The 18,365-nt window shown below is 35.2% G+C and overlaps 1 protein-coding gene across 3 annotated transcripts; it reads right to left on the bottom strand.

Annotated features, from left to right (window-relative positions):
• Positions 1 to 487: 487 nt before the first annotated feature.
• On the bottom strand, positions 488 to 18,365 carry LOC128224284 (protein-associating with the carboxyl-terminal domain of ezrin-like). Of its 3 annotated transcripts, XM_052934098.1 has the most exons (14): positions 18,107 to 18,365; positions 17,262 to 17,447; positions 16,632 to 16,802; positions 15,288 to 15,393; positions 13,712 to 13,817; positions 12,024 to 12,101; positions 11,258 to 11,397; positions 10,551 to 10,753; positions 9,681 to 9,821; positions 8,665 to 8,759; positions 8,019 to 8,197; positions 6,884 to 7,650; positions 4,398 to 4,456; positions 488 to 4,302 (listed from the first exon to the last, which is right to left on the bottom strand). In XM_052934098.1, the coding sequence occupies exons 1-13, from the start codon at positions 18,272 to 18,274 to the stop codon at positions 4,415 to 4,417; spliced, it is 2,382 nt and encodes a 793-aa protein (XP_052790058.1). In that variant the 5' UTR covers positions 18,275 to 18,365; the 3' UTR covers positions 488 to 4,302; positions 4,398 to 4,414. The 3 variants fall into 3 exon arrangements, with proteins under 3 accessions (XP_052790058.1, XP_052790057.1, XP_052790059.1); XM_052934097.1 differs by having other exon boundaries at positions 488 to 4,456; XM_052934099.1 differs by having other exon boundaries at positions 488 to 4,456; positions 15,294 to 15,393.

The following is an 18,365-nucleotide window of genomic DNA, read 5'->3' as shown; positions in this document are numbered from 1 at the left end:
TCAGTTATTGTAAGAAAACAAATTTCAGCAAAAGGTCATCACGACCTTGACCTACCGACTTCAAAATTCATAGTGTTCAACTGCTAGTCATTGCCAACCAGCCTACCAAGTGTGAGGTCTATAGGCAAAGCATTCTTTAGTTATTGATTGCAAACTGCCAGAAATGGGCCCAAGATCCTTAACTGAATCAGTACCTACAGTTATGGGCATTTTCTTTACATCTTTGTAGCTGGTAACAGATGTACCAAGTCCCATGAGAATATCTTAACTAGTAAATGAGTTTTGACAATAAGTACCCCAGTACAATATTAATACTGGGTACCAGACCAATACAGCAATACTATTTTATGTTCTATTCTTTTATATTAAAGTCAGCCTTGTCAACTACTGCTTGTTGAAGTGCATAATTTAGTGTGTTTTTTTCTCAATAAACTTTATCCAATATGACGTCACCCACCGAGGCATCATATAAACTAAATGCTCAACATACTGGTCATTTTTTTTCTTTTATTTTCTCCCATACAAGACAAAATCCTGTAGCAAAAGATACAAGCAAGAACAGCTAAGCAAGAAATGCCAATTTAGTACCCAAGAATGAGACATAAAATTAAAAATAGTCTTATGTAAACATACCTTGTATTAAACACAGATCTATCAATAAAAATGTTTAAAAGGACTTCGCTCATGTTTTTGTAAAATGCACTTTCTTTTTGTATGATGAAATAAAGTGTGGCAAATCATCAAGAGTGTTAAAACTAAGATTCTGATGGCTGCAACCCTTCAAACAAAATTTTAATGTAGATATATGCTAAAATTTTGTCTTTGAAGTCCACAATTTTGAATAGCGATTCAACAAAAGGCTTAATGGTTAAGTTATTCTTCTGAATGTGTAGGTCTTTGTGGGCGTGAGGTTTTGTTGCCAGTTTTTCTAATTTTTCTTTGACTATACTGGCATAGGTATGTATATGAGAAACACTTTCCTTCCTATTCTGGTTTTAGTTGGGTGCAAACTCACACCTATGCCAGTATAGTCAAAGAAAAATTAGAAAAACTGGCAACAAAACCTCACGCCCACAAAGATTCCTACATATACTCATCAGTGCTCACAGTGTGTCATAGAAATATAAATGACATAAAGAAGTGTAGATAAAACACTTCTGGATGTTGCAAAAAGAAAAAGAAGGTGAAATGATACTCATGCCAAAGCGCTAAATGGTGTTGATAAAAATCCCCTGGTATGTGACTCAAATCCCCTGGAGTTCTGAACAAAATCCCCTGGGGAGCCTTTCAAAAATATGGCATGTATGTTCAGGAAAAAATGGTGCCAAACATGAGCGAGTCCCTTTAAGACAATTACACTGTACAAATAAAATAACTTCACTGATTTACAATAAAATTTCAACTCAGCAGTTGATAATAGCTGGGACCAATAACCAAAATCCTTTTCCCAGATGATGGATGAAAAATTATTTTCAATGTTTACAACCCTTCCCTTAATTTGCCACGAATTGGACATGGAAAATGGGCGGCAGTTGGTGGAGTATTGAAACGGGTGGAAATTGGTGTAAAACGATGAAAAACAGAAGAAAATGAGACTTTGATCTTATTTTTCACCATATTCACCATATTCCATGTGGCAGTTGGTGGAGTATTGGAACATTTTAAACCAAATGCCAGCTCCATTTGGGTGGAAATTTCATGGCAGTTGGTGAAATTCTTGCTATTCCATCAAGTGCCAATCATTTTTCATCAAATTTGCCACCCAAATCTATGGCATTTGGTGGAAGTTGGTGGCAATTTTAGGGAAGGGAATTTACCATGATTTTGATTTGTCAAAAGTAGAATATTTAACAACATTTCATATTGCCTTGAACAGTGTTCTCAAAAGGTACCGGCTGCCGGCCAAAATAGACTATTCAAATGGCAATTTGGCTGGACCAAATTTGGAAAAATATGTTAAGTGAATTCTAAGTAGAATGAGTATTAGCTGGTTGATAAAGTCACTATTTGAAAGGGTTTAACCAAAACTTATTGAGAACCCTGCTAGAAAAACCCTTTTTGCTGCTGAAGAAAAACCAGCAAAGACTTTTAAGAAAATAAACTTTGTCATGTTTTTAAGTAAAATGCAGAAAGGGTCAGTTCTTGAGAAGATTAATAACTTGAATAGAATGTAGCCCAAAATTAACAATATAGATTTAATTGCCCTTTGAAACTTAAAAATGCTTGTAACAATGATAAAAACATCTTAAAATTTTTAACATTTCAAATAACAAATGATTTTTACACTAATTTTTTTTTTTTTTTTGATTTCTGACCATATAAAATTTGAAAGACACCCTTTACAGATTGAACTAGACAGAATGTAAACAAATTTTGAGAATATTAATTTTGGCAAATTTCATATCCTTAAAAATAAATGCTGACATGGTATTTTTCTAAAGTTCTAACAACATGTACATAAAAAAATATCTTTTATAATACAAAAATCATCATTTCAGAGCGAAAAATATTTTATTTACGCATTATAATAACTTATATTATATTGGGTAAGTTTATGACAAAACATGCTTTTGGGCAATTTTCCAACATAAATAGTTTTCAGTTTCTAAAAGAATGGCAATAAAACTAGGCAAATCATATCTAAGTACCTCTTACGGATATCTTTGTAAACTTATGTGATTGATTATCGTCCATTTAGTGAAAATTGAAATTTCGTCAGCCGAAGAAAAACATTTTCTATTTGTATAAATATTTACAGAATGTCTGAAGATGTATTGAACGTAACCATTTAAGATATATGATGTCTGTGACAACATAATTTCTTTTTTTTCCATCTTTAGTTGACAACTTGTACCAAAAAGCTATAATGGTAAACTATTAGAAATCAGTACCATTAATTCACCAATAGTTTAATAGTAAGTGTAATGATATAAAGTTATAATAATTTATTTATAATATTATATAATTATAAACATAATCTGACAGCTGTTTTATGCATTATAGGTAAAAATAATAAAATTAACATAAAATTGCACATGTTAAGCAAAAACACAAAGTAAAGACATTTCATGTGCGTATATCGAAAATGACATTGACATAAAATGAAACATGTTTAACAAAAAAACAATTAAGCACATTTATAACAAAACCTGACGAAAATGACTATGGTGCTTGGTATTTGGGTCCATGTTTAAAAAAACAGTCTCACGTCTGAAACTCGAAGAAGCAAGGAGTTCTAAAATGAAATAAAATTATTTATATTGCGTTTCTTAAGCCGAAATATATTACCAGTAATATATACAGCATTTTTCATCCTCTGTATGCTGTAAGAATGAAAACATTTAAAAACAATCTATTCAATTTGAGCCCAAGATGAGTCTGTCTTTGAGATTTGAGACTAATTGGCACTTGAACGTTGTTTGTGATAATGACATTTGCGTTAAAAGTTTTAGTAATGTTAGCCTTTGATTTTGAAATCACATGGTCTTTGCAAATATCTTAACATATTGGCAGTGGCCATTGTCAAAGGAATTGGCCTAAAATGAATAACTTTGGACCTTGATATCATTGACTTGACATTAAACATTGATATCCATGACAATGAACATTGATATTCAGGACCTTGAACATCGATATCCAGGACCTTGAACATTGATATCCATGACTTTGAACATCAATATCCATAACCTTGAACATTGATATCCAGGACCTTGAACATTGATATCCAGGACATTGAAGATCGATATCCAGGACCTTGAACATTGATATCCAGGACATTGAACATCGATATCCAGGACCTTGAACATTGATATCCAGGACCTTGAACATTGATATCCAGGACCTTGAACATTGATATCCAGGACCTTGAACATTGGTATCCAGGACATTGAACATCGGTATCCAGGACCTTGAACATTGATATCCAGGATATTGAACATTGATATCCCAGACCATGGACATTGATTTCCAAGACCATGAACATAAGATATCCAGGACCTTGAACATTGACATCCAATACCTTGAACATTGATATCCAAAGCCTTGAAGACTGATATCCAAAGCCTTGAAGACTGATATCCATGACCATAAACATTGATGCTGAAGACCTTGGAGATTGATATCAATAACTTGAACATTGACATCTTTGACTTAAATATCCAAGATCTTGAACATTGATATTCAGTACCTAAAACATTGAAATCCAAGACCTTGAACACTGACAAAAAAGAACTTGATATCCAAGACCTTGAACATTTATATCCAATAACTTGAAAATTGATATAGATCTTAGGCTTTGAACATTGATCTCGAAAAACCCTTTAAAATAGACATCCGCAACCTTGACTTTTTATATCTAGGACCCTTATATCCAATCATTTCTCCTCAAACTTTGATAACCCGTGACCATTGACCTTCACCAGTCCTCATCTCCCCAGCCACCTCCTTCCTCCACTTCCTGAAGAGCATATAAACATTTCTTTGATTGAGATAGTCAAATGAAAAAGTCAGTGAATATAATAGCTAACAATTGATATGTATAAAGGCATATATAAATGTTACTTACATGAGTTTGAAATTGATGCATATTTTTCATATTAAGAAATATATAGAATTTAAAAGGGCTTTTTCTCGGATATCAACTAAAGCCACCATTAAAGAGTTGTTTGTTGTTTGGCGGCTTCTTACCAACATTTTTAAGGTGGGGGGGGGGGGGGGGGTAAGTAAGGTTGTTTTTTTGTGTTTGTGTTATAATTTAACTTAATCCCTTAATTCCGTATTGGAAGACATAATGGAATGTAAATGGTACTGAATAGGCGTGTCGGTTTTTGTGAGTTGATCGGTATAACAAACCAACTATTTATTTAATAAGAGTGGCCTAATTGTGAAAGGTTAAGGTAAACCGTAGTTAACACAATAAACTAATATTTAGTTATGGTAATCCATCCATCATTAGTACAAACTACATGCAAAATGGCGAAATGTCAAGCCTGTTGAAGGAGCCTTTGACATGGACATGATTGTAACACAGAATAATAGGGTCTTGAATTATATGTGTACCTGAGAAACTACGCCACAGCATGGTGAATCTCTATGGCAATTTTTATTAAAATCCTTTAATGCATGGTAAGATACAGCCCAGATAGGGCTTAGTCAACACCAGTCCCATCAACAGAACTCATTTTGAAATTTAAGTGTGACTTTGATTTTTGAGGAAAAGACCTGGGTCTAGTGCATGACACGCCACTTCATCATGGTGAACCTTCATGGCAAGTTTTTTTGGAGTCCTATAATGCATGGTCAAGTTACAGCCCGGACAAAGATCATTTCAACCTTTGACCTCTAAGTGTGACCATGACCTTTGAGGTACAGACCTGGGTCTTGTGCATGACACGCCACCTCATCATGGTGAATCTTCATGGCAAATATTTTGCAAATCTTATAATGCATGGTCATGATACAGTCTAGACAAGGATCATTTCAATCTTTAACCTCTAACCTGGGTCTTTATTGAAAATCTTTTAATGCATGGTAAAAACACAGCCCAGACAAATCAGGTCCAGATGGACACACTTACACACTCACTAACCAAAGCACCTACACACACATATTCGCCATTGTGACAACTACATGTATGTCTCACTAACCTCAAGCAAGCTCAACAAAAAAATACTATTGATTAAGTATCATTTAAGTTACAAGTTTGAATATTTTTAAAGTTTCCATATACAATCATAGTGAAGTTATGATTTATTACTTCCCTTTAATATTTGATATACAGTACACTCAATGAGTTAGACCCACTTTCCTCGCTCACTCCAAGGGATAAAGTCGATGATCGCGGATCTCCTCCGAGGGTAAAACTGTTGCCATCGCTAAAATCCCCTCGAGTTCATCCAAGTGGCTGGCTTACCGCCGAGTTTAATATGAACGATAGTGTTGAAAAATGTCCGATTTTATGATCCCATGGCGGAACTCTGAGTCTAATCAGATAAGCAAGAAATCATTATTGTTTAGAAGTTATTTATTTAAACGCCAATTGAATATTGTCTTGAATAATAAACATTGAATCATAAAAAAGTATTGCCACTAATTTTATTGCATCGTAAAGCAGCCGACTATTTACAGGATTCTGAACCATGACCTCTGACATCAAGCGCATGATCAATACAATGTAGAATATACTATTTGTTATTGGTGGTTAAAAATAGCTATGACGTTCAAAGGAATTTTCCACAGAAATTGAGGCAAGAAGGCCTTCAAAACCATGCGCTGTGAACTTTGAACGCATGTTTGACCTCCTGATTTTCTGAAAATGTGTAACCTAGCCTTTCTCGGATGAAATGAGTTTATCAATGTATTCAGTCATTAGCAAAAACGTGTTTATAATATGCATGTGCAACTAGTGAAATACGACTGCATTCCTATGGTAAGCTTACTTCATGCAAAACGGGCAGAGGAAAAAGAATAATAGCAATTTACTGGAGCCGTCGTAATCGGTTGAAAATTTTAATAAAAAATCAAATAACTTTAGCGTAAATTCTTATCAAGTGTCCGCAGAGTTTTGCAGAGTTAACCCCTCCGAGGAAAGCCGAGTTCGCTATTCTTCGGTCAACTGATCACCCTACGAGGGCCTGAAATTCCAAATGCGAGGAACGCCGACAGTCGATAAAATCATTGTGTTGGCCGCGATAGCGAAAATCCGCGGAGGGAAACGGAAAGTGGGTGTAACTTGTTGAGTGTACTGTAATAATTGTACCGTCATTTTGGTGTTATTCAAAAATGTAAATCCTACAAAATAATATAATGGTTAATCAATGCATAAATAAAACATAGAAATACCTTAAATTAAGAATTTCAACATAAATTTATACACATTACTTACTGTAGCTTCCATAACTTCAAAGTGCAAGTGCTCAGGTGATACTGAATCAGATTCTGTCTTTCCTTTATGACTAGATTCCAACAGGGAAGACTTAGTTTCTATATTTGGTTTCATATCTGCGAAGAAATCAAACGGATCAGCTTCTTTTTTCTCCACTTTTATGTCTATAGTTTTAATGTCAAACTCCGCGCCAAGAGTTTTTGCTTGTGTTCGCGATTTGCTTGATTGTGATTTCGGGGAAGATTTGGTAGGTATTGCCTTGGTTTTCATTTTTTTTTCACTGTCAAAAGTCTTAGTGGTTTTGTCTAATGCTGAAATTTCACTTTCTTTTTCTGTTTTTGTCTTATTAACAGCAAGTTTTAATGCACTCCCCTTAATTTTTGGTTGTCTTTGTAAACTGTTTTCACCTATAGAAGATATAACAGGATCACTTACAGTCATCATTTCTAATTCTTTCTCTATTTCATCACTTATATCAGAATCATTTTTAGAATTATCACCAAAATCTGACCAATTTTCATCTTCATTTTCTGACCAATGACTTTCACCATTTTCATTCACTGCTGAGCTGTCATTTGGTGCTGTCCAATCAGATTTGCTGAAAGAGGGTTTCTCAGCCTCATTCTGATCTGACCAATCAGCATCATTGTCTTGAACACTATTTTTAGATTGCCTAGGTGAGATTCTTTCTGTATCAATGATATTTTCATTAGGTTCTACTATGCGAGTTCCTAAACCTTTGCACTTTTCTTCTTCAACCACTTTTGCTGAAAATAAAAGCATAATTCATGAATCAAAGAACTGATAAATGAAGCATATGGTGAATATTTCAACAGCAATCTTTTAAGATGCCTGGCCATTTCAAACATTTGAGGTACAGCTGAAAAGGACTTAACATTTTAGTACTTTTTTTAAACCTTTCTCTGAGATAAATTGGTTGCAACTTCTAATAACCTCTGAAAATAAGCATGACCATGATCTTTATGCAGGATGTTACTGATCAATTGATTTATGTAAGCTATTTTAATTTTCCATTAAAAGAAAATTGACATACAAATAATATTAAACAAAATATAACTAGCAATTGTATAATTATTTTAGGACGATTTCTGAAAAATAATAAAATTTCATTAACCTCTTGCTGCATCCCTTGCTCTTTTTCTCTCCTCCCGCTGTCGTTTCATTTCTTCCCGCTTGCGATCCCTTTCCTTTCGTTTTTCCAGTTCCTTCAATTCCCGATCTCCATCAGGGTCGTTCAGAAGCACCTGATCTGTGTCATTTGGAGGTTTGGTTGAGTTGGTATAAGGTCTGCCACTAAGAAAAGCATTTTTATTTTTGTAACCAATTATTCTGTAAATGACCAAATCAGATAAACCTTTTCATTGGATGTTTTTCATAGATGGAGGGGGAGGGGGATCAACAATTTGGCAGTTTCAAGTATTGCTTATTAAAGAAAGAAAAAAATACAACAAACTCATCTATGAAATAAGCACAAATAATGATTCAGTAAAATTATATTTTTTTTATAAAACTTCTGCAAAACATAATTTCTTCTAAAAATTGGCAAAAAATTATAATTTTTTCAATTTGGAAGTCAACAAATTCTGGGAAAGTATTAAATATTGATCTTATCCTTATCCTCAGAAATGCCTCAGTGATTCCATTCAGCCCATTGGTCAGCTAAATATACATGCCAATCAAAACACTTAGTTTCTAATCTTAAATTTAAGTTGCATATTGAATACGGCCACTGACAGAAAAAGCCACATCACATTACGTACCTGGGTGATGTCATTTCAACCAGCTTCATATTGGGCATGACTCCACTCACATTCGAATGCCTGTTGTTGGGCGAAAACTTGGTTCTGCCTTCATCCTGAAACAGTACCAAAACTATTGTGTGCAAATAAACTTAGCAAAAGGTGCTTATAAATCAGTTTAACATTTAGCATGATTTAACACTGAAGAGGAACTTTCAAAGTCAATGTATTGACTTAAAGGTGGCTTCAGATAGTCATTTCCAACTCTTTATATTTAAGGTGTTATGTTCATTGTTCTTTGGAGCACAAACTGTATATAAATGGTTGTTTATCGCGGTAATGAACATGCCTCTTCAGTAGATATTTCCACATGTCATTGATATGAAAAATTACACCTATTAAATCAGTGTTGGTGAAAAATAGATTTCTTTTAATGTGATAAAGCTGCAATCTTACAGACTGACTTTTATTTTATTTTTTTTGTCTCAGGATCAGCTGATTTTGGCAACAATGCATTCAATTCAGTCATAAAAAATAACTCACTAAAGAACAGATCTCAATTGTATGGAAAACTGCCATAAAACTTATTTTTTCTTAGTGTTACATAACAAAAACATTTTTTGAACGTTAATATGAAAAACTGCTACCTGATCTTTTGTCAGCAGTCTTAATATATCTCTGGCTCCCAGACATTAATTCAAAAATTGGTTCATTCCAAGAAAAAAACTAAAATAGTGGTCATAACTGTCAATCTGTGAGTGTGCAGCTTCAAGTTGATTGCTGGGGAGCGAAGGCCATGTTCATTCAATGCTTTAAAACCTTAAAATGCTAAGTTCATTTACGGTACAAACAGTCATGTTTCAATTTAAAAGTGGTGATGATTATCATATTGTTAACCAGAGCACAGCAAGCAGGCAACAACGGCCATTCATTTTGGCAAGTCAATCATATGAAATAGCTTGACAATAATAGTTAAAAAGCAAGAGTTATGAAATTGGCAACTGAATTAAATTTTGTAATCGTGAAAACCTACAAACCTTTGGAAGGCCCTCCTTGAAGAATGTTTTACATTTTCCACCAATCACTGCCTCCCGCCCTAGAATAGGTATCATGTCTGCCAGAGCATGGAGACTTAAAGCTGCAATCTCATTGCTCGAATCCCGTAGTCCTAGCAGTGCCTATAAGCAAGCAAATTTCTTTTTTGAAAACAAGCAAATTGTTAATTTGAACTGGTATTATGCTACATTTTTTACCAATCACACTCTTCCTGTTATGGTATTAGTTTCACCTCAGCATGCAGACTTAAAGCTTTAATCTAGTTGCTAGAAACCAATAGTCCTAGCAGTATCTAAAAACAAGCAAATTTCTATTTTATAGACAAGAAAATTGCTATTATTAACCGGTTTAACATTTATCACCAATCAAGTTCTTCCTTTGTTGTTTCAGTATCACCTCTAGCAGAGAATGGAGACTTAAAGCAGCAATCTCGATGCTTGGAGCTTTTAGTCCCAGCAAAGCCTAAGTGTTTTAAACACAAGTGAAGAAAGGGAGCTAGCAGAATGAATGTCAATGCTAATCTGTTGATATTTTTAGCAAAAAAAGGGCTTAAGGCCTAAAAAAGTAACTAAAAAAGATTAACGCATTATTTTAGATTAAAAAGTTATGGGTCCTGTAATAAATTGTGTATATTGTCTCTGGCATAATACATACCAAGTTTTATTAGAACAATTATCTTGAATGGTTTTAAAGTCATGGCCAAGTTTAAAAAAAAAATGCATAATGACGACCCCATATAAACAACAAGGCTTTGATAATCCCTTGACTTTTTTTATGTGAAAAACAACAAAGCCGCTAAAAATGATTAACAAAATGTAACAACCATCAAGAAGAATGAAACAACATCTTACCTGAGGCAGGATTTCAAACTCCAGATCATCTTTATCCACGAGATAAATAAATTTCCTTAAGTAGGTCAACATGAGAATGTGCACGTGAAAATCGTGCACTGTAAAGATCTTCACTAATTTTGGCACAAGGTATCTTTTAAACACTGACTCTGTAAACAGGGGTGCTATTTCTCCCGGCTTGAACTTGGATGGTCTTTCATCTTCTGTAAAATTGTTAAAGAAATGATATTAAAAACAAGCGATAAATATATCTAATAATAAATGCAAAGACAACATGAAGTCATACTCAACAAATTAATCAAAGAAGCCATAAAGCTTACATTATTTTAGTAAACATTATGACAAGTTATTCTTATGAATATTTTTAAGAAATCGGTGTGATAACTGCAGTGTCTTGGAATCATTAAAGGGAATAGACACCAGTTGAAATAATTGCAAGAAAAACAGAAAATTGTTAAAAAATTACATTTGCTTATTTTTCCAATTTGAAATATTTAACAGGTTTGTCAACCATGAAAATACATTTTGTACCTGTAAATAACATCAATTCACATGCTAATTAAACAAACTATAAACTGGGAAACCCTATGCTCCGTCAATCCAAGCGAAAGACGCTTACCATGTAGACTCCATGCACAATGTGACGATTCTAGTTGTTTTTTATTAATAGCTATATTTTTTTCAATAATAAACACATTAAATCTCACCTGAGCATGGCGTAAGGACACTAGGCAGTATATACTCCACCGCAGTGACATCCAGTAACACAAATCGGGACAGAAGTTTTGGCGCCAGACGTTTGGCTGAAAACTCCTCTGGTAGGTCGAACAGCTTGGGTAGTAAGTGTCTGATAAGACAAGAAATATGTTTTAAAATAGTCACAATGTCAACATTCCAACTTTTACACAAGGATCAATTGATGAATTTAAAGGGACAAGACACCAGATGGTCCCAAAATCGGCAAATACAGCATTTCCCCAGAACAATACTAAAATCATCAATACTAGCTAGTATGAGGCCCATAATTTATTATTTTACATGATTAAAATAAAATTTTATCGCTGTGAGAACTGAGGTTACCCGTTTAAAAATAGCGCATACTGGTTTCTCAGTTTTTAACCTGTATATTTAGCATATGCCAGTCCTATGATTAGAACAGATACAGATACCAACGTTTAATTTAACTTTACTGGTTTATGTGGTAGACAAATCCTGTAAATTTTGAATTGGAAAAATATGCAAAAACTGCGAATTAACAAAATAAGACCAACTAAGACGACAGACCACAAGATTTTTAAGGAATTCCAGAGAGTAAATGATGCCCAGACGACAGATCACAAGAATTTTAACTAAATTCCAGGAAACAAACAATAAAAACAGTTTGTTGTGGTTGTGCTTGACACTCCTGGTCAGGGCCAACCATGCAATGACAGGTGAATTATGTAAGGATATTTTATATCAGAGGCACAGTACCTGAAAAACTTCTTTCTTTCCGTCGCTGATTTAAGGGCTACATTGTCAAGGAAAGCAGCTATCTGTAGAAACTCAGTTCTTAAAATACACAGAAAAGTATGAGGTTAGACAAAGTTCCGTTCACCAAAATAATTAGTCCTAACATTGAATATTTTATAACAACTGTAAAGAGAGTGATTAAGTACTTGAACTAAGTCAGGGATGTGATTGACCTGGCAGCTGGAGCGATGAATCATTTCTTGCATACCGGATGTGTGTTTCCGGTCATGTGACCGATGCTGGAAAAACTCATCTTACACCCCCATGTAGGATGAGTCACGCGTAACAACGCGCCACTTCTTATTTCTTTTATTGTATGGTTTATGACAAGTATATTATGCAATTTCATTAAAGCGGATTCAAAAAATATAAGTTTACAATACTTTTAATTAAAATACATAATCGTTAAAGCGCCATTTTTTAAGGAACTGTTTGACATTGATAGTGATTTAAAATTACTGCGCTTTATGACGTCAGTACACAACAGTGCTCGTGCCTTTTGGTGAAATGTACAAAAGTGAGTTTTCTACGTGAATTTTCCCACAAATTTCATAAGTTTCGGAATGCAAGAAAAAATATTAATCATGATTTTCCGGTCCGGATCGAAAAATCCGACCGTCGGGCACGCTGCGTGACCGGTAACTCAACAAGCCTCGTTACCGGCTTACGTGCGTGCCCTCAACTTGGATTTTTCTATCCGAACTGCAAACACATGATAGATACTTATATTCAACAATGTGTTCTAGGGGCGCTCTTCGGGTCAAAATCATACTGCCGTAGAAGAAAACATTGGGGGATCCCTAGGGCCATTAGATCCGCGGAATTCCGCGAATCAACGAACAAATCACATCCCTGTCAGTCACTCTCATTGGCACAATGTGGTGCCAGTGTACGGTCTTGTGTTGTGGTGGAACTTGGAGTTTCCGAAGAAAACCAACTTGTGTGGCTTGGTGACCACTAACCAAGCTCACATGCACCCAGGCCGGGAATCGTACCCGAATCACCTTGGTTGAGTAGCGACTCCATTAACCACTGCACTAATCGACAACCAAAATACCTGTTGCACCCAATCTTCATGGTTTGTAACCAGTTTATATCAAAGTCAAATAAGTTAAACAATGCTTATGCATTAAAATTAAAGTCCTTTTATTTTAAATCAACCTATAAAAAATTGTGCCTTTTTAAAAGTGCTTTACTCAAATAAATAAGCAAGTAAGATACAAAAAGGCAAAAGACTTCCAAAAAAACTGTTGAACAGACGCATTACTCAAAGAACAACAATCTTTTTCCAGTAATATGTATGAGTGATTTAATTTCACTTTATACATTGTGGGTTCGAGCCTCATCATATGCACAAGGCATAGATCTTGTTAACAGCACGGTCCAGTACTGGTTTCTACCCAGAAAACAAACTTAAAAGTGATTCATATCAAATAAATACACAGATGCCACGGGGGATGATAACTTATAATGTTAACCCAAAAACATAATGTCTACTGAGGCATTAGGAATTATTTTTATGGTCATCACATTCAACCATTTTTCATTGATGAAAATCAAGTTAAATTTTTTTGGGCTAATTAAAATAAGCTTCTTAAGTTTAAGAAGTTGCAAGATTTGTGGCCTGGTCTTACATGTAATCCACTTACGTAAACAATCTGTCATTCAGGAGTGATGCCATCTTCGGTCTTTTCCTCGGCTCTTCATCCAAACATTCATCCTGTATCCGCAGTTCAAAGGTCTTTATCAGCTCACCTGTGAACAAAGTCACTAAAGCTGCACTCTCACAGATTGACCGATTTGACATCTCTTTTATTTTTTGTCTTGAAATGAGCCTTTTTTGTGAAACCTTGAGAAAAAGTGAGATAAGACTTCTGCCCAAAGATCAGATCGCAGTTTTTCCTATCTATGTTCAGAATTGATGTGTTATTGCTAAAAGCTATGCTAATGCTTTAAGAAATAATGATAATTTTGGCAGCTGAGATCTGTTCTATTGTGAGTTATCTTACATGACTGAATTAAAAGCATTGATGCCAAAATAAGCAGATTTAGAGACAAATATTTAAAAAATATTTGAGGGGGGGGAGAGGGGGAAGCAACCTGTAGCAGAAACAAATCTGGTTTTTAAGAATACCATTTGAGGGCTCACCTGACTTCAAATTTAAAGCAACTGGTTTTTCAATAGTAACAGCAGATAAATTAATTCGAGGAATGCTTACCTTCAGTATAAAGAAATTACACAGTGTGTGTATACCACGTGATAAATTACGTCATATATGCTTCGTCGGAATGCTTAAAATAAAGACTTAAATCAAAGATAACTTTTCCTTTACTACACCATTATAAATCAAACAAAGGGCAGTCTATGCCGCTTAAAGAGCCCCACCTTTGTTTTATTACCGAAGTTTGATAAGGTGATTAGTTTCATCAAACACTTCAACAAACTTGTTTCCAAAATAATGTATTGACAGTGCACCATCAGACGGCCATATTGTGAAAATGTTGGTCGAAGTGTTTTAAGAAATTAACCCCTCAATCAAACTCTGGTAAAAGACCGAAAGTGGGGCTCCGTAAGCGGCGTAGACTGCGCTATGTTTCATTAAAAATGGTAAAGAAATAGTGAAGTAATCTTTGTTTAAAGTCTTCATAAGAAGCAAAATATTGCCTTCCGACGTAGCATTTATGACGCTATTTATCACGTGGTATACACACACTGTACATCTAATTCAAGCCAACAAGGAATTCAATACAAGCAAGCTTGAGCCAACTGTATTTTTTTGCATTTCAAATTGAATGTGTCCTTTCAACTTTATGTTAATTAGTATGTTTCTATATAGTATATAGAATTTATATATATATTTAGCAACATCACTTACTTTGCTGCCAAACGACGTGCGGCAGGTATATGACGTTGATGTAACTTCCTGTTTATATTGTTTGTTTATATCCACTGATGAAGGCGTTACGCCGAAACGTTTAAGATAATAAACTTTATGTGTTTGTGTGGTTTATGTTATTCATATCCTTTTAACTTTAGCATTTTGTTCAGATTATACCATGTCAGACTTCATAAAACATGAATGATAAAGGTTACAACATTTTAAATATTTTGAGGTATAAAACTTACTGTTTAATTATCATTAAATATAGATTTTACGAATGGATATGAATGTGTCCCTTTAACCAACAAGCAAGCAGAAAGTAGAAAAAGACAGTGAGACGTACCATTACCTAGTTCTGACAGTCTCTCCAACATCCCTTCAACCATGACAGCGAAGGCGTAAACATCACGTGCATGGCCTAGCTCCGAGCCCGGTAGGACCTTACCTGCCTAAAAAATGTGGTTTAACAGTTAAATGAAACAGTCTTATAACAGTACCAGGCATGTATTTGATAATTCAGGAAAGTCATTGGATCTGTGTAAATCACAAATCCCATCCCAGATTTTGAAATAAAGCAAGGGTCACTCATACCCAATGTACAGATGTTTGTCTCTAAATCAATAGAAAAGCATTTTGTGAAATGTCATCTCATCTCATGTGTACCCGTTAATTGATCAACCCCCCAAAAATGCTGAATACAGGTACTAAGAAATAAAATCAGGGATGTGATTGACCTGGCAGCTGGAGGGCTGAAACACTTTCGGCCATGGGTTTATGGAGCGCTCTTGGGGTCAAAAGCGCACTGCTGTAGAAGAAAAAATGGCTTTTTAAAAGCTCTTTTGAGGGCTCTCCTGACTTTAAATTTGAAACAAACTTGAAAATTAACTTAAACAACTGAAAGCAACCAAATATTTTTTTTTAGGTAAAAAAAACAAACCCTGAAAATCAAGCCAGGGCCTTTTTACTACTTAAGGGGAAAACTCCCTAGCCCTTTTAGAGGGGAAAAACACATGTTTATTTAGTTTTGTGGGGATAAATTACTCTGAACATCATTTAATGAATTGTGAAATTGTCATTATATAAAATAAAAATTTAAAAAAAGTGTAATTGTTTAAATGAGGAATTTCAGAGGCTATTTTGGAGAAAATGGGTCTGGTCCTTGGGGAAGTATCAGCTACAGCAAAGAATGGTAAATAGGCCCTATAAGCATTCCATCCATTTCATCTACATGTAATCTCTGACGGCTTTAACTGCAGATAGTTTTAATTTCATGATGAAATATTACAAGAATTCAAGATATGATTAAATAATGGCGTGAATTTTAAACTTAAAACAAAGGACAAAAACCACAAATTGAAAAAAATAGCGTACCAAATTATAGTGATCTACAGAAAATGAAATACCTTGTATCTGCTTTTAAAGATTCTGTAGAAATCGGTATCTTAGTAATCAATAACACATCTCCACATCATTTCAAATATAGCTTCAACTTATTTATATAATAACAAGTCTTGTGTTTTGGGGGAAACTAAACTACCCACAAGAAACCCACTTGTACGGCTTGTTGACCTCAAAGCAAACTCACATGCACCCAGGCCAGGAAATGAACCCGGGTTACTTGGTGAGAAGAGAGTGCAATAACCGCTGCGCTAACTGAGCATCACAAATAAAGTTCATAATACTACACCTTTTCTTCAGGAGCTATAGCTGTATCCTCCCTGTGTTTTCGACTAGAAGCTAAGGTTGTCGCTGTTGTCTCACTAAACCGTGTGGCATGTTCCAGCCCACCAAGTTTCCAGCTACCATCAGTGCTCACATAGATACATCCAGTGTGGAGGTTGTTATGACTAACACCAGCCTGGAAAAAAAGATTTTTCCATAATTATACACAATGTTATTGGACTATTTCGCAAGTCCCAACCCGCTAGCAAGCTACCATCAGTGTCCACATACATGAAACCTGCGTGCAAGTTTTTATGACTACCAATAGTCTCATAATAACATTCCTTAAACTAGTAACAGTAGTGTATATTGCTCAAATTACAAGAATCAATCAGGTCATGAAGTTGTTTGATACTAAGCTTAAGGCTGATGTGAATCATTCTCATGTCTGTTTCCTTGGTTGAACCAGAAGCCTGTTTTCTTTTTATAGAAGCCAAGTCAACATTCTCCTCGTGTGGATCCAGCCTATACCACTCTCACCACCGAGAACTTAAAACCCAACGAAATATTAATTCAAACATAATTGTCAGTGTATTAATTATGTCACTACTACTTTAATCAGTTATCACATTAAGTAATTAGATAGATCAAATACCTTTTCATGAAGGAAACTAAGGGCTTGCATCACGCTATGAAGGCCGGCACATATTTCTATGGGATCAAGAGTGGATAGAACAGAGTCTAGAGGAACTGCTTTCTCTGTGAATAACTGTGGGGTGTCTACATCCTCTTGGCTTTCCAAATAGATTAAGATACACGGATGTCGCACAAGACGAAGTTGCTTAAATAGAAAAGGGTTTTGTTTAAGAAAAGATGTTGTATTAATGAATAATATCAATAGAAATAACTATGATTTATAAATTTAAGCCATTAGATTTGATCTCATTATCTAAACCCATGTATAACTTCCTTTTCTACAGTTATGATACCAAGTAAAAACATTCTGAAACACATAATGCTATCAGTTGCTGAACTCTGATGGATTTAAAACAAGACACCAGACATCGCCACAGTAATGCAAGTACGTAACCCCTTAAGATCTGTATATTACGACGTTTGTTTTTAAGTTAGGAATAACTATAACAGAATGTTAAAGTAAACCTATGAGGAAAAGTGAGCCCGGTGTGGGGCTCAAACCCACGACCGCCGGAACACTAGCACGGCGCTCTAACCAACTGAGCTAACCGGGCGGATGGTTCTAACACACACACACTGCACTCCTCCCCCAATTAACCTTTTAGGCCAACGGAGGCACTCCTGCCGTTTACCGCTGCCACCAGTAAAGTAAACCTGGGAGGAAAAGTGCGCCCGGTGTGGGGCTCAAACCCACGACCGCCGGAACACTAGCACGGCGCTCTAACCAACTGAGCTAGCCGGGCGGCTGGTTCTATAACCCACACACACTACAATGTCAACAAACCGCAACTGACTGTCAATTACCTTTGTCAGTTTCCTTAACAAATTCTCTGATTTCTTGTCATTTTTGACCGGAGTAAACATACTGACTTCATCACCACTGTCAGTTTTTCCATGTTGAATCCACCATAGGCCATTTTTCTCAGCCTCACTCCATTCACTGCTTATAAATGTGCTGCTTTCAGCACCCATTGTGTTAAATTAACCTTATATAAATGTTATTTTATAGAAACGCTGAACTTTATCACGTTACTGCCAGGAAGTGGTCAGGAAGTTGTGATGT

This window comes from Mya arenaria, chromosome 17 (assembly GCF_026914265.1).
Source record: "Mya arenaria isolate MELC-2E11 chromosome 17, ASM2691426v1".
Taxonomy (NCBI): domain Eukaryota; kingdom Metazoa; phylum Mollusca; class Bivalvia; order Myida; family Myidae; genus Mya; species Mya arenaria.
The sequence above is the reverse complement of the archived record's forward strand: the minus strand, read 5'-3'. Positions and strand labels throughout refer to the sequence as shown.